This window comes from Ictidomys tridecemlineatus, chromosome 4, assembly GCF_052094955.1.
Source record: "Ictidomys tridecemlineatus isolate mIctTri1 chromosome 4, mIctTri1.hap1, whole genome shotgun sequence".
NCBI classification, from domain to species: domain Eukaryota; kingdom Metazoa; phylum Chordata; class Mammalia; order Rodentia; family Sciuridae; genus Ictidomys; species Ictidomys tridecemlineatus.
In genome coordinates this window covers 54,695,770-54,711,603 of record NC_135480.1, presented here as the reverse complement: position 1 = coordinate 54,711,603, position 15,834 = coordinate 54,695,770, and the positions used below count along the sequence as shown (strand labels likewise).

At 35.1% G+C, this 15,834-nt stretch overlaps 1 protein-coding gene across 1 annotated transcript; it reads left to right on the top strand.

Moving 5' to 3' along the window:
• Positions 1-12,205: 12,205 nt before the first annotated feature.
• LOC144376657 (olfactory receptor 10T2-like) lies at positions 12,206-13,174 on the top strand. The gene has a single exon (XM_078044913.1). The coding sequence runs from the start codon at positions 12,206-12,208 to the stop codon at positions 13,172-13,174; it is 969 nt and encodes a 322-aa protein (XP_077901039.1).
• Positions 13,175-15,834: the final 2,660 nt, after the last annotated feature.

The following is a 15,834-nucleotide window of genomic DNA, read 5'->3' as shown; positions in this document are numbered from 1 at the left end:
CCAGAATGAGTTATTTCTTGAAAGAAAATAACTATTGGTATCAAATAATTGCCTGCTGTAAGTTAAAATGACTCATAAAAAGGCAATGGGCCAGTGCCACATCAATACAAATCTAAAGCTCCCTTCAGGTAACCATCTTTTATTCTTTTAACTATTTTGTGATTGAGATACTTCAGAGTATGAAAATCATACAGTTTGCTAGGGAAAAAAATAGTATTTATGTGTTCCTGCTATTTTCCCTATTTAATTTGAACATAATGGGTACAAGGAAAAAACTAATGGTTTTCCTGGGGGTGAACAGATCTGTATAGAATATAGTTGTTGAATTTAAATTCCAAATAATAATATTAAATGCTTCAAATGTCAAAAAAGGAATAAACTTTAATGCAATATTTTATTTCAATGAGAGAATAAAAATCATTTCTCCCAGACAAGAAAATTTTGTGATATTGAGTTTAAAAGTTGTATGAAAATAAGCAAGTATAGGGCCTGGGGGGTATAGTTTAGGGGTAGAGCACTTGCCTACCATACAAGATTCCCTGGGTTCCATTCCAGCACCACACACGTATACACTCTAAAATACAGCTAAATGGGGCTGGGCTAGTGACTCAGCTGTACAGCACTCACCTAACATGTGCAAGGTCCTGGGTTCAATCCTCAGCACCACATAAAAATAAAAATATAGTTAAATGTGTAAGAACTTTCAAATAGACTGTATTGTATTACAATATTACAATGCCTCTTGCCATGTTGAGATTTCCAATTGTATCAAAACTATATCAATATTTGGTATTATTAAGCTTTAAATTTAACCAAAGTAGAATTTTACACGAGTTTTATTTTACAATAAGCTACTCAACTTTATTACAGCAAAATAGAGCATAAATATAAATTTTATCTTGAAAAAAATTATGGTTTCAGTTTCTTTAATAAATAATCATGTATATTTTCCCAACATTTTATTCATATCTTATACATAACAAGATGTAATAACTACTAGCTCCGTTCATTCTCATCTTAACAATGTAAGAGTAATTTGAAAATGCTTAATCACATTTGTTTTCAGGAAATTGCAAATTAGAACATAATAGATACTACTACATAAATAGACACTACTACACAGTTTAAAGCTTAATAATACCAAATACTGATACAGTTTTGTTACAGCTGGAAATCTCAACATGGCAAGAAGCATTGAAATACAATACAATCTATTTGAAAAATGGTTTGAAAATTCTTTTACATTTAAACACTGTTATCTATGTGCAGTGGTGCACGCCTGTAGATCCAGTAACTCTGGAGGCTGAGGCAGGAGGATTGTGAGTTTGAGACCAGTCCTCAGCAGCTTATTAAGACACTATCTCAAAAATAAAACATAAAAAAATGACCAGGGCTGTAGGTCAGTGGTGGGGTGTCCCTGAGTTCAATTTCCAGCACTAACAACAAGTTAAGTAAATAAATTTAAAAAAACCCACCCATAGACAAATAGAAAATTATATCCACACAGATGACTCCAATGTTCACAGAAGCTCTATCCACAATAGCACAAATCTGGAAACAATGCTGAAGGCCACCAACTGGTGAGTGAATAAAAAAGCTGGCATTATCTGTATAATGAAAAATGACTCAGCAATAAAAAGAAACAGACTGTTGATGCACCCATTATCTGTGAATCTCAAAATAGCAATGCTGAGAGAAGTTAGATGTGATAGTCTATATTTTACATGATTTTCATTTTATAAAATTACAGAAAGAGAATCTAATGTATTTTGTTCAAAAAGCAAACCTGGAGTTGCCTTGGGCCAGCAGAGGGGAAAAAAATGGATTTCAAAGGGGCAGAAATAATCAATTGAGAGGTGATTGAAATGTATTTTTATTTGATTGTGTGTGGTTTTGGTTACATGGGTGTAAAATACATTTTAAATAAATGTGTTCATTTTAATTCTGAAAATCTTTAAAAAGTCCTCAAACCTGTGGTTTGAAAACACACAATCTTTCCTTGATGGTATTTTTCTTAGTTTTGATGTATGTATTGCAGGGTGCTATATGTGCTATACCTTGTGCTACATGGATATATACATTTGTCTAAAATTCTCAAACTATATGCCTAACATTTATGCATTATATGAAACTATATTTCAATAAATAATGTAAAATAATAATTTAAAAATCCCCTTTCTGGGAGCTTAGTGGGATTTTGAAAGGAAGTAAAATTAGATGCACGTAACTAATTTACCATGTTTATGCAGAAGTCCTTCCATATTAATTATAAAATTAATTTGTAATTTCTTTTAAAAAATCCAACTGGAATTTTATTTGAAATTAACCACACAAGTATGTTAGGATTAATATCATGGGATTGACATCTTTATTATGTTGAATTTCCCAATCCAGAAGATGATATATACTTGCTTTCATTTCATGAGTTCAGGTTGCTTTTGATTTCATGGATGTAAACAATAGAAAAACCTGTCAATAAATGTTAACATATTTATCACTTCCAGTGTATTTAATTAGTTCATATACATCTAATTACAGTCTGAAACTATTTTCCTACAGTTTGAAATTTTTCCTCTATATATTTATTGATGTTTCAGTCCACATACAAAAAATTATTGCCTGTTTTATTTGAAAACATTTATTTTCCTTAATTTTTGAAAGACATCTGCATAGGCTTAAAATTGTTTTTTGACAGGTTTTTCCTTTTACATCTAGAAATTTTTCATTCCAGTATTTTCCAGCTTTCAGCAGTAATTAATCACATCATTGCTCTCTCTGTGTATAATGTGTGTGTGTTTTTTTAAAAGAGAGAGAGAGAGAGAGAGAGAGAGAGAGAGAGAGAGAGAGAGAGAGAGAGAGAGAGAGAGAGAGAATTTTTTAATATTTATTTTTTAGTTTTTGGTGGACATAACGTCTTTATTTTATTTGTATGTGGTGCTAAGGATCGAACCCAGTGCCCCGTGCATGCCAGGCGAGTGCACTACCACTTGAGCCACATCCCCAGTCGTGTGTGTTTTTAATAGTATTAAATTTTAATTTTTTTTAAACTGGCAATGCAGCCACAGTGCAAAAGCAACGAAATTTACATTTTCTTACCATTGCAAAAATGAGTAGCAATAATACAAATGTTGTTCAGTTGTTTATGTTGTTGTCTATGTTGTTTTTAAAACAGTTGTTTATGTTGCTGAGGCAGCACACCAATAGTAGGTTGCATTTGTAGCTGTCTTATTCATGATGTGTCTACATTCAGGGACAAACACCTGACTTATTTTATTTTCTATTTAAATTCAAATATATTTGTACCCTAATAATGAAATATTGAGTTATATGTTATTTTATATTTAATTATTCTTTTTTCTTCTCCCTACATAAATAATTAAGAAATTGTATTGAAATGTGTTCTTATACTATGGCACTTTTGAAGATTTCTTCACTTTTAGCTTTTGGCATGGTAGTATTGTGCTCATAACTTGTGTGTGTGTGTGTGTGTGTGTCTGTGAGAGAGAGAGAGAGAGAGAGAGAGAGAGAGAGAGAGAGAGAGAGAGAGAGAGAGAGAGAGTGTGTGTGTATATGTGTGTATCTTGCTTATTATTCACTGAGATTCCCCCCCCCTTAGGTTAACAGTTTTTACTAGATTTGGAACATTTTTAATAATTTATTCTTCAACTATTTTTATGACCTTTCATTCTCTCTGCTTCTCTGAGCCTCTCGTAATATATATGTTGGACTATTTGATATTGTTCCACAGGTCTACTGTCTTTGCTGATTTTTTAAAAATTCTGTTTTCTCTCAGTTCATTATATTGTAATTTTTTTACTTCTCTTTTTCTTTGTTTTTAATTGACATAATTGCATGTATTTATTTATAACATGACATGATGTTCTGAAGTGTATATGCATTATGGAATGGTTAAATCTAGATAATCAACATATGCATTACCTCCCATAGTTATCATTATTGTGGTTAAAGTATGACTCTCTGGCCACTGAGGCCTCCTGGGTTGTGGCTCAGTGGTAGAGCACTTGCCTAGGACATGTGAGGTATGGGAATCTATCCTTAGCAGCACATTAAAATAAATAAATAAAATAAAGATATTGTGTCCATATGCAATTGAAAACTTTTTTTAAAAAAGGATTTATCTAAACCCAAGTTTGCTGTAATCAGTCAGCAGCTATGCACATTAGAGATCAAGCCCATATCATGGAGTAATGGGTTCCCACGGTGGCACAAGAGCAGATTTTGAGGCTCAGTCTGCAGGTACCAGCCTAGAATCAGGAGTGGTAGAGGTTTATTCAATGTTGGATTTTACTGAGGTCTGTCCAGTGAGTGCTGGTTCATACTGTGTTGAAGACTAAGGCAAAAACCTATGTTTATTTCTCTCTTTTTTCCCAAGCGCATGATGTCTGCCTGAGCTGGCGCTGCCTGAGGTGGTGGTGGTGGGGGGGTGCAGGTTATGCAAAGCTGTCGATCCTGCCCACTTCAACACATTATTTCTTATTATTGTGCTCTAACCAAGTACTGTGATCTATCACCTGATTTCTGTAGCTTTTATGAAGGTATTTTCATGCCAGGACAGATGTTCAAATTGATTGTTCTGTGGGGTAATAATCATTAGAGTTCTATACTGCAGTTTTCTCTGCCTTAATGAAATTAATCTAACTAAAGATGGGAGGGATTTCTAAGAGGTCCAAGCAGGTGAAAGAAAAAGTGAATAAATGTGATGATATAGAGGTGACTTAATATAATGCTTCCTCAGAAGATTGGCAGGAATAGTATTCATATACACCCCCACACAAAGGGTATCTTCTTCTGAGATTCAACAGCTCCTGTTTTGTGTGATGGGATTATAGCTACCACTGGTTCATTTGGGTTTCCATTTATTTAAAAAAGAAACATCTCTGATCTATTCTGGTTGCCATTTATAAAAAGAAAAATTTTTAAAAAGAACCATCTTTTTCCATCTCTTCACTTTCAGTCGATGCATATCCTTAAAGCTTAAGGGAGTTTCTTTGATGAGTATATACTTGGGCATCTTTTATAAAGCTTTTTATTTTTATTTTTTATTTTTGGTACCAGAGATTGAACCCAGGGACACTTAACCACTTAGTTACACCCCAGCTCCTTTTTTTATGTATATGTATTTTTTGAGAAAGGATCCCACTAAGTTGCTTAGGACCTTGGTAAGTTGCTAAGGCTGGCTTTGAATTCAAGATCCTCCTGCCTCAGCCTCCCAAATCACTGGGATTACAAGCATGAGCCATCACACTCAATTTAAAAAGCCTTTTCAAACCAGTCCTGGTGGTTCACACCTGTAATCCCACAAGTTCCAGGCCAGCCTCAGCAACTTAGCAAAACCATGTCTTAAACAAACAAACAAATAAATAAGAATATAGCTCAGTGTCAGAACATCACTAGGTTCGATCCCCAGTTCACTGTCCCCCACCCCACAAATCTTTTCACCATCTTTATGTCTTTGACATACTTAGTCCATTTGTAATTAAAGTAATTATTGATAGGTAAGGATTTATTACTGACATTTAGGTAATTGGTTTGTGGTTATTTTACATATCACTTGTCCTTTCTTCTTCTCTTGCTGTTGTCCTTTGGATTGATGATCTTCTGTAATGAAATACTTTGATTCCTTTCTCTTTATCCTTTGTGTATTTATTATAAATATTTACTTTGCTGTTTTTATCTTTCTTGCTAAGCTCCTCTCTAAGAACCAGTTGAAGAATTTTTTAAAATTTGAATTTAATTGGTAACTACTTTGCTAAACAGTGTTATTGAATTATTCCTTTCTAATTCCTGGCATATTAAGCTAATGCTATACCATAGTCTCTTCTTTTTCAATTTTGGAGATGATAAAAGTTACATTCCACTAGGGCAGACATCTCTGGCTGTATTTCATTCATATTTCTGATAGCCTAGGCAAGTGCCTGGAATTGTATTCTGAATAAACACACCTTGTATTCTGAATAAATAATGAGCTAATGAATGAAATGATTCATGCTCTAAGTTACTGTTATCAGGAATATGGTTAAAAACATTATTTTGATGTGTAACCTGCACATATTTCTTTATAATATGGATGGACAGTGTTCTTAGCTCCATTTTTCTAGCAAGAAATGATATTGATATGGTTTGTTAATCTTCCTGGAGCTAGCTGACATTGCATTTGGAAGAGCAGAGGATGAACACAAAGCAGATAGACCAATGGTTTAGAGGTAGAGAGACACAGAGCTGTAGCATCATCCAGCCCCATATGTCTTTGGCACATTGTATCATTACCACAAAAAAAGCAAAGATGTGAACTCAAACTTCATGAAATGTCCAATAAATTAATGTGTAAGAAAAATACCAATATCTAATAACATGGATCAATTAGCAAGAAGCAGAAATCCTAGCACCACGAGGAACAAGTACAGTATGGCCTGTAGACATAGATTCAGACGTATGACTACATGACTGGCAATGATGGCTAAGGATTATAACTGTTTTTCAGGAATCTGGGCCAGTAGTCAGAACATGGTGCTTATGCTTCATTGTTTTTTAAATTTTTGAGTGTGCATAGTTAAGCACATGCTGTCCTTATTCCTGTGTTCATTGGCACTCTGTCTTCTCACAAGTTTTCCAAAAGAAGATACTTAGCAATACTCAGGCTAGTATTTTAGTAAAAGAATGATCTCAGGGAGGGAGATAAACAGAAGGAGGCATTGGAAGGCTGTAGATGAGGATGCAGTGCCAGCTGAAGTGCAGTTTCAGCCCCAGCCCATAGGTAACAGAAGCATGAATGGCACCTCAGATTGGTCCAAACTTGCAGCAACAGGACATTTTTGCTATTATTGTTTTGAAATCACTGTGTCATTCAGCAGGTGGCTATGGGCACTTCCAGATTTTTCTATTTCTAATTGTTTTGGCTGATCCCCTGTAAAACAAAGGCTCTAAAACACTACCTAACTTCACTACCTAACTTCAAAAAGTTCTTTAATTTATTATGTACTGCTATCTAGACTCCTACACGGCATAACATAGCAAATTCTGGAACCCAGTGGAGATCATTCAAAGAAAGATCTCCTGGTAGGCTTCCTTCTTAGTAGCTGCGATTTCTCTGTTTTCATGCATGATGCAAACAGGTCTTCATGGATGAGGTGTCATTTTTTCTGAGCCTTAAAGGACAAAATTTTGTGTAGGTAGAATCAGGAAAAGGACTTTTCAGACTGAAGGAACAGAAAAAATAATAAGGAAAAGGCAGGATTTAATTAGAAAACAATGTGTTGCTTAAGTTGTTTGAAGCATTGAGCTTTTGAAAACAGATACTGAAGATAAGACTTGTTAGAACATTAGGTAGAAGATAGTACAGATGGTTAGTGATTTGAGGGCAAGATGATGATACAGGGAATTAGGAGCCACTTGTGCTTATTACAATGATGGTGCTTAACTGGGGATGGATGAAAATGACTTTCCTTTTCATCAAGGTCTTCTGCAGAGTTGAACCCATGAGAAAGCAATCCCAGGAAACATACTTTATGCTCATTTTCTTCCTACCATCCTCCTGTTTCCCCAGGTACTAAGTTCTCTTGACACCCCATTCCCTGTCCTATGAATGGGGTAGAAGAGACCAGAGAGACTTGGCAGATTTTCAGAATTGTAAAATAAATGATATTGGGCAGGATGTAAAATATTACTGTGGGAATCATCTACATTCTAAGATATATTTTTCACAAGTTGAATTCAAATCATTTCTATGTTACACACATCATTGAAAGCTCCCCATGGTGTGTGAAGATTAAAAATCTTTTTTTTTTTTTTGTGGCCACACATTGGGCAATACAGAGGCAAGACTCCTTGTATCTAAAGTAGGAGTCTCAAGATAATGGTTCCCAATGACCCCAGGACTCTCATTAAAATTTTTCATTTTCCTGAAATGAGGATGGCACTACCTTTCATGTTACAGAGATTCTAAATTCATAAGGGACTCATTATGAGCATTCAAAATCACCTTAAATATTATCCCAGCACTAAGAGATATGTAAAATAAGAGTAAGAAGTATATAGTGGATATATGAGACTAAATTCTTTCTCCAGATTAATTACTTTATGATTTTAAAGAGACTGGAAAGTGAGTGGAGGGAGTTTTAAATTGTTCTTACTCTTTACAATGAACATCATTCTATAACTTTCAATAATCAAATACCTGTGGGTGTCCATAGCCTTATACAAGGTTTCAAAGAAACTATGGACACAGATAAGCTGGAAATTAAGAAAGTTGCCAATTCCTTATTTTAGATATAGAGCAAACTCAGAAAACTGTATGGGAAAGTTTGAAGATCTGAAAACGGAGAGTGAATGTCAAACTCCAAAAGCCTGGTGTAAAAGAGGGTAAGTTTTGAAAAAAATAAACAGAAGAGTTTATCCAACATTGTAAGTATCTTGTTCGCCAGCAGTTGCCAGGATTGTTGTGGAGAATGGAAATAATGTCATGCTGACCTTATCTTATATTGTGGCTGTACTTAAATAGCATGAAGAAATCATAATTTACCTGTGACATACAAGAAAACTATCACAGAATCGAAAGATTCTCAAACAAAATCACAGAGAAATATTGTCAAACAATACATACCCTGATATCAGGGAGACAGTTGCCAAAAACTTGTGGAGGGTGTTAGTATGTAGAGGCGAATTATTTTGATAAAACTTTCCTAGTAATTCTAATACACCTCTGAGAAGCAGTCTACTTATAGGTTGAGTGTGAACTGATTCTATAGTAAATAGGTATAGTCACGATTGTGCAGAAATGAGAGTTGCTTTCTCCTAGGCTCTATGCCACCACTGTTACAATTTTAAGAAGTTTTTTGTTTGCTTCTGTTGTTATTTGACATTCATAAATTAAATTAAGAAAGCAATTAGAATATACCTATTCTTCCATTCATATTGCTAGGTGCCACAGTTCTTAAAATCTGTTTATAGAGCAATCAACTAACTTTATCACATATAAATAAAGGCAAAGGAAAACAATGTATTGGAGAGGAATTATAAGCTGAAGTCCAGCTTATAAAAAACATTTTATCACAATACAATGACACATTAGTTCAGAAGAAATGACAAAAAACCAAGGAGGAGCCTTCCAAGGAGGAATGATATTTGCATTGTCTTTTCAAGAAAGCTGTGTTTTTAGTAGGCAGAGAAAGGCAGGCTAGAGAAAGTAACATGCAAAGTGGACAAACCAAGAAAGGACATGCTGTATTTGAGAAGCTGAGGGATGTTTCTCCAATATGGTTGATGGACAGGTAACACCTTGAACCCACACTAGAGCACTTGCACTTGGGGAAGCTTAGAATAAACTAGCCATGCAAGTGGTTCTCCAGACATTCAATGCCCTGCAGTAAGTATGCTCCAAAGTATGTAAGTATGAACCTACCAACTGTATCACTTTGGCAAATCAAATATTTCAGTTTAATAATATTTATATCTTACAGTAGCTATAAGGATATATGAAACTGTATAACTGAAACATGCAAAAAAGGTAGAAGTTATTAGTATACCTAGTTTGTAAGAAAAGGGGATCTAAAAGATGTTTATAGTGAAGAGAAAGCACATTTATAGATAGGAAATTAAAAAGCTGGTAGAGGTGAGACTAGGTCTAGGAGAAGGAAGCACATATAATATTCACCCCCATAGGAAGATGTAGGGCAATAGCAGAGGGGATTAAAAAAAACCAAGGTGTCTATAAACAGAATACTGTAATTATGGAAGTGACTTATTGGGGTAAAAAATGTGGAAAGAGTGAAAGTGTGTTAGATAGTAGCACTCTGATGTCTATAAATCAGAAAACAGGAAAAACCTCTGATATGCGAGGGATATGGTTACTTGTGTTCTGAAAATTTTGCATCCAGTACTTGGAGAACATTCTGAAACTGGAGAGGTGCCAAAGGAAATTTAAGTCTTTTCTTATAGAGACCGGAATTGGGGAGTGGTACAAAATGAGTGGTAGCAGAAGCAATAAGAATGGAAATTTTGCTTTAGAAGTGAATCAACTGAGAAACCTTCAGAGGAAAGAGCCTTTGTGGAGTGGTCTCAAAGAGAAGCCTCATGAATCTTGATTGAAGATTGCTTGAGTAGATTTATGGCCCACCTCAGGATATCTGTAGTTGTTGTGGGCCAGCCATGGGCTGTGGGGCGTGAACTATGAGCGTGAGTATACAAGGGGACTGGACTGAAGACATATGATCCACACACAGCACATGAGATGGGCGTGGCTTTCCAAGATGACCATAAGACATCACGAAGCTAGACTCAATCCCCTGAAACCTGACCCCCCTCATTGGGGTGGAACTTTCTCAGTGTCTTCCCCTCAATAAAAAAGGGCTTCAGAATGTCCTCCTCCTCTTTTTTGTCTGCCTCTCTTGTGGGGGCTGGAGTAGAAGGGCCTTTGCTGAAGAATCCCAAGAAAAAGATATTGTCTCTGTCTTGATGTGATTATTCCATGCCAACCCAATTCACCTGCGGTGATCCTGAATGACTTAGTCGCTTGTCACGGCATGCAGTAGCTGAGCCCTGTGCCTGCGATGTTCTTTCCTCTGATCTTCACATGTTCTCTGTATGTTGTCATTCTATACTCCATTTACGTATGTCACCTCCTCAGAGACGGCTTCCCTGACTGCACAAACAACGGTAGTCATGAACTCTCACCTCACAGACGTCCTATATCTCTGGTTCCACATTGTGTTTCCCATTCCTAAATCATTGATATTTCATTAATATCTATTGAATTTATGATCTCCAATAGTCATGCAAACACTCCATACCTCGTGTTTTATAAAATCAGAGTGACAAATCCTCATATAAACTTGTGAGGACTACAGGAGCCAGCTCTGTCTAGCCCTTGTATATTGTCTGGCACATTGTAGGTATTGAGTAGGTGCTGGCCACCTGCCTTGGCTCCTCTTGTATTCTTTGACCACAGTGGCAATGCAAATACAAGACAGCAACTCTGTGGCTAATAACAGAATTGTTTTCTCTTTTGTCTTCATTCCTCTTTCACCTTTGTGAATCCTTCAGGATAATTACCAACCATTACCTCTCTTTTTACACACCTGCTTCCTCGTCACTTTTTTCCCTTCATCTTTAAGAGAAGCCAAGGTTAAAACAAAAATTTTATGGGAAGTCCTCATAACATTTTTCTGCCCTCATCGCCTTTGTGGATTATATGTTTAAAGAACAATCAAACTAGAAGTTTGCTTGCCAAATTGATCTGAGGAAATTGAGTCTTTCAGATATGTACAACAAAGCAAACCAGTCAAGTACACTAGCTACAAAGTGTCCTGGAGGTTCTGCTAATAACTCAAAAGTTGATCAGAATATAACCAAATTTCCCATTCTGGAATGAGACAGTATCTTCAAAAAAGATCCACGTTAGCCCATCATATTATCTTGGGATATGCACATGGGAAAGAACTTTATTGACAAGTTCTTAAGAACTGAAACTTTACCGATATGTTTTAAGAACTATTATATTAAGAACAATTAATCTTATATATCTCAAGATTCAGTTATTATCAAATATAGAAGCCCAGAGATTGCAACAATAATTTATTTGATTTAATCATTGTCAAAAATATCATCCTTGGAGCTATCATATGTGGAAAGCAAAGATGAAAGAAATTTGGAAGTTCTTTTCAAAAATTTTACTGATCTTTCCAGAATTTTAAAACGTTATATTAATATTAAATTATTTAAGTTATTGAATTATCTTATTCTATCAATATTTTACTAGGGACTCCTGAGTGCCAGGGTATCATTATATTTTTAAAAAGATTTGAAAAATGTGACGTGTCAAAATCAGTTGGTAAGACTTTTATTAGTATTTTGTCTCTTCCTTGCAGATCCAGAATGCAGAAAAGAGAGAGAAAGAGTACTTTTCTGAGTAGAATCCAAGAAGATACTTGGACGCCCTCTGTGGCATTTATACACATTCTCATGCTAGAATCATTCCCCTCATCATTCAGACTCCTGATCCTGACTTTTGCCAAGTACATTTAAGTCTCTTTACTAAAATTCTATAAGAGTTGCCTTATAGAATTTGTCCAGGGGCTCAAAATCAAAGTCCAGGCAGCATTAGTATCTAAGGAGATTTTTCCAATTATCTCCGAGTCTTGACCAAGAGCATCTGTGTTATTGGTACCAAGTGTCTATGCCTAAAAGGAAGATGGGAAATCACTCAGCAGTAAACACGTTCCTTCTGTGGGGATTTTCCAGTTTCCCAAACCTGCAGAATCTCCTCTTTGTAGTGATTTTCTCCTCCCATGTGACCATCCTACTTGCAAATGCGTCCATAATGGTGGCCATCAAGCTCAGTCACAACCTCCACACCCCCATGTACTTTTTCCTCTTTGGCCTGTCCTTTTCAGAAACCTGTACCACGATGGTAATCATCCCCCGCATGCTAGTGGACTTGCTCTCAGAGAGCAAGACGATTTCTCTTCCTGAGTGTGCCACACAGATGTTTTTCTTCTTTGGTCTGGCAGCCAACAACTGTTTCATCATGGCTGCCATGTCCTACGACCGTTACACTGCCATCCACAACCCACTTCATTATCCCGTCCTGATGACGATAAAGATCTGCTTTCAGCTCATGATGGCCTCCTGGGTGGTTGGGTTCCTGATTTCTCTCTGCATCACCATCATTATATTCAACTTATCTTTTTGCGACTCCAACAATATCCAGCACTTCTTCTGTGACATTTCACCTGTGGTTCACCTTGCTTGTGATTACACTTCCCATGAAGCAATGGCTATTTTTGTGCTCTCTGCCTTTGTGTTGGTGGGAAGCTTTATTTTAATTATGATTTCCTATGTCTTCATTGTGTCCTTAGTTGTGAAGATGCCCTCTGCAAAGGGGAGGTATAAAGCCTTCTCGACTTGTTCCTCCCACCTCACGGTCGTGTCTATACACTATGGATTTGCTTGCTTTGTCTACCTGAGGCCCAAGAACAGCGATTCCTTCCATGAAGACATGCTGATGGCTGTCACATATACAGTGCTGACACCTCTGCTGAACCCCATAGTTTACAGTCTAAGGAACAAAGAAATGCAGATAGCCCTAAGGAAAGTAGTAGGCAGTGTAATTAAATTTTTTTCTTATTTGACAAATAAAAAAAAACTTAATGATTTTTAAAAAACTACTGCACACTAATGTTTAAAACTGAAAAAAGTGGTTTATTTACAGTAAAAATCATCATTATGTATATGAAATAATTAAAGTGCTAATTGATATATTCTAGCCTCACCATTTTCCTACTGCAAATATTGCAGTTTTAAGATGTTTTTAAATGTCACACTATGTACGTGTGTGTGTGTGTGTGTGTGTGCTCATACATGCAGTAAACATGTTAAAATGCTATGAAATGCTATATTTTTGTGATATTATTTGCTTTGGGGGGAAAAGAAAATTTTATATTAAAGAGAGATGGTAAGGAAGAAAGAAAAAGGAAGCAGGTAAGAAAAGAGGAGGGGAAGAAAGAAGGAAGTGAAGAAAGGAAGGGACGATGGGAGGGAGAGAAGGAGAAAGAATGAGAAAAAGAGATAACTCTTGTAATTAATTTTAAAAGAGCACAGTACAAACACGTATAATTTGAATTAAATGTGACAATAGGAGCATCATCCAGATAAAATTAAAGTCAACTTAAGAGAATAATTTGTTCAAGTCTATTCAAACACATTTTTGGAATTAGAATGGAATGGATGAATTCCGGGGGATGGAGGGACAGCCAAAAGAGCAATAGATTTTTTAACATACCAATTTCTGTGGACAATATTGAGAAATCTGTAAAGAGCTATTCTTCCTAATTCCCTCTGCCTTAGAGCATAAATTAGGCCAGATGGTTTAACAATTATTTGGTTCAAATTCTCAAGGAACAGATAATTTTAAAGTGCTTAGACCATGGAGATAATATAATTTCAACTGTCTTAGACCAAGAAGGTAAATAACTTCTAATTTTTGGACCTCATAGTGCTAGAAAGTGCTGTGCATTGCTGCCTTCTGATTGTGTCTGTGATAGTAAGGTTCTGAAATGAATCGTGGGAAACCAGATGATGAAAGTCCACATGGTGATAGTGAGTGTGCAGTAGTGTATTATTGTGGGTTTGAACTGCATTTGCCCGATGATTAATGTCCAGCAACTTTTCATCAATTTATTGACCATTTATTTATCTAATTTGGAGAAATACATTTCCAAGTCCTTCCCCCACCACTTTAATTAGATTATTTGTTTGAATTTTAAGCATTTTTATAATGATAAATACACATTCCTAATCAGATATAGGATATGAAAATATTTTCTCTCATTCTGAAAATTGTTTTTCTACTTTCTTTATTTTTCTGCTTTCTTTATAGTTTCCTTTGGAATGAAGAAAATTCAATTTTAATGAGGTTCAACTTATATGTTTTTCTCTTTTTGTTCATACTCTTAATGTCACAACCAGGAGTTAAGTTGGACTCATATCATACAAAAAAATTAACTCAAAATAGATCAAAGCCCTAAATGGAAGATATTAAACTACAAAACTCTCATAACATGGGGGAAAAGTCTTCTTGATCTTACATTACATTGGTTCCTGGCTAGGAAGGGATCTGGGTAGGCCCCTTGGCTGATGTTAATGTTCTGCATGATAAGAGCTGCTCATGTTACACAGGCAAATGCATTTATCAGTAGACAGTGATTATACACTGAAGACATGCACGTTTCACTTCATGTAAATTTGCATTAAATTTTATAAGACTTAGAAAACTGAAAGCCAAAGAGAGAACTGCAAACTCCAGACCAAGCTGAAGTAGGTAGGGATCACTTGGACCAACCAAGCAGAACCTGCTACAGTGTTACAGATATGCTTATGAGCAGGCAAATACTGATATGCACCTATCAGGAAAAGTTGTTTAAAAGCCATGTGATGTTTTAGCAAATAGGAATGGAACTAGTAAGTACTAACCATTTATTTTCTGATGGGACTGTATTTATAGCATTTTAACTCTGTCTCCCCCAAATAATACTTAAGAGGAAATAGTTATAAGGGAGAATAAATTATTTGCACTTAAGTATACAATAGATAGAGCTTGGATATGAATGCAGGCCTTACTCTGCCCAGTTTTCTATCCAACTGAAAAATAGATACCACTATAATTCCAGATCTAATTTCTGGTATAGTTAGGTGATTTCATTGTATTAAAAGAACCAAGCAGGAAAGAATAATATATGTAATATAATTATGTGTGATATATAATTATATAGTACATTTATATAACATATATAATACACTTGTGTATTATATAGTACATTTATATAATAATAGGTTTTATATATATATATATAGGTTATACAATTTATATATGTAAATTGTAGAACCATTATATAAATATAATGGTTCTACAATTTACATAGTTTCATCCATAATTTAATGGTTAATTTACTATAAATTATCATCAATTAGATTTTTTGTTTCCCCCATTTTCCCTTTAACCACTAAGTGTACACACATTTGATTTTGTAATTATGTAATTGTCACCTGTAAAATCAACAAGCATTCCTTTGATGAAAAAAATTAAGGAAATAAGATTTCATGTATATGTAGGAAATCTGGAAAGCCATTTACAACCAGAAAAAAAATGAACCTCATGAATGTCTAATTTATGAAAATTTTATTACATTTCCTATCACCTGTAACTCAATAAAACATACTCTTTTGTTTTTCAGACAATTAAAAATATCAGTTACTTTTTCAAACACTGTAGAGAAACTAAATCAAAGTTTACTTTTTTATTTTGTTTGATTTGAAAAAACT

What these genes read in the sequence shown, in the direction of transcription:
- LOC144376657 (XM_078044913.1), top strand. Translation starts at nt 12,206, where the DNA reads ATGGGAAATCACTCAGCAGTAAACACGTTCCTTCTGTGGGGATTTTCC.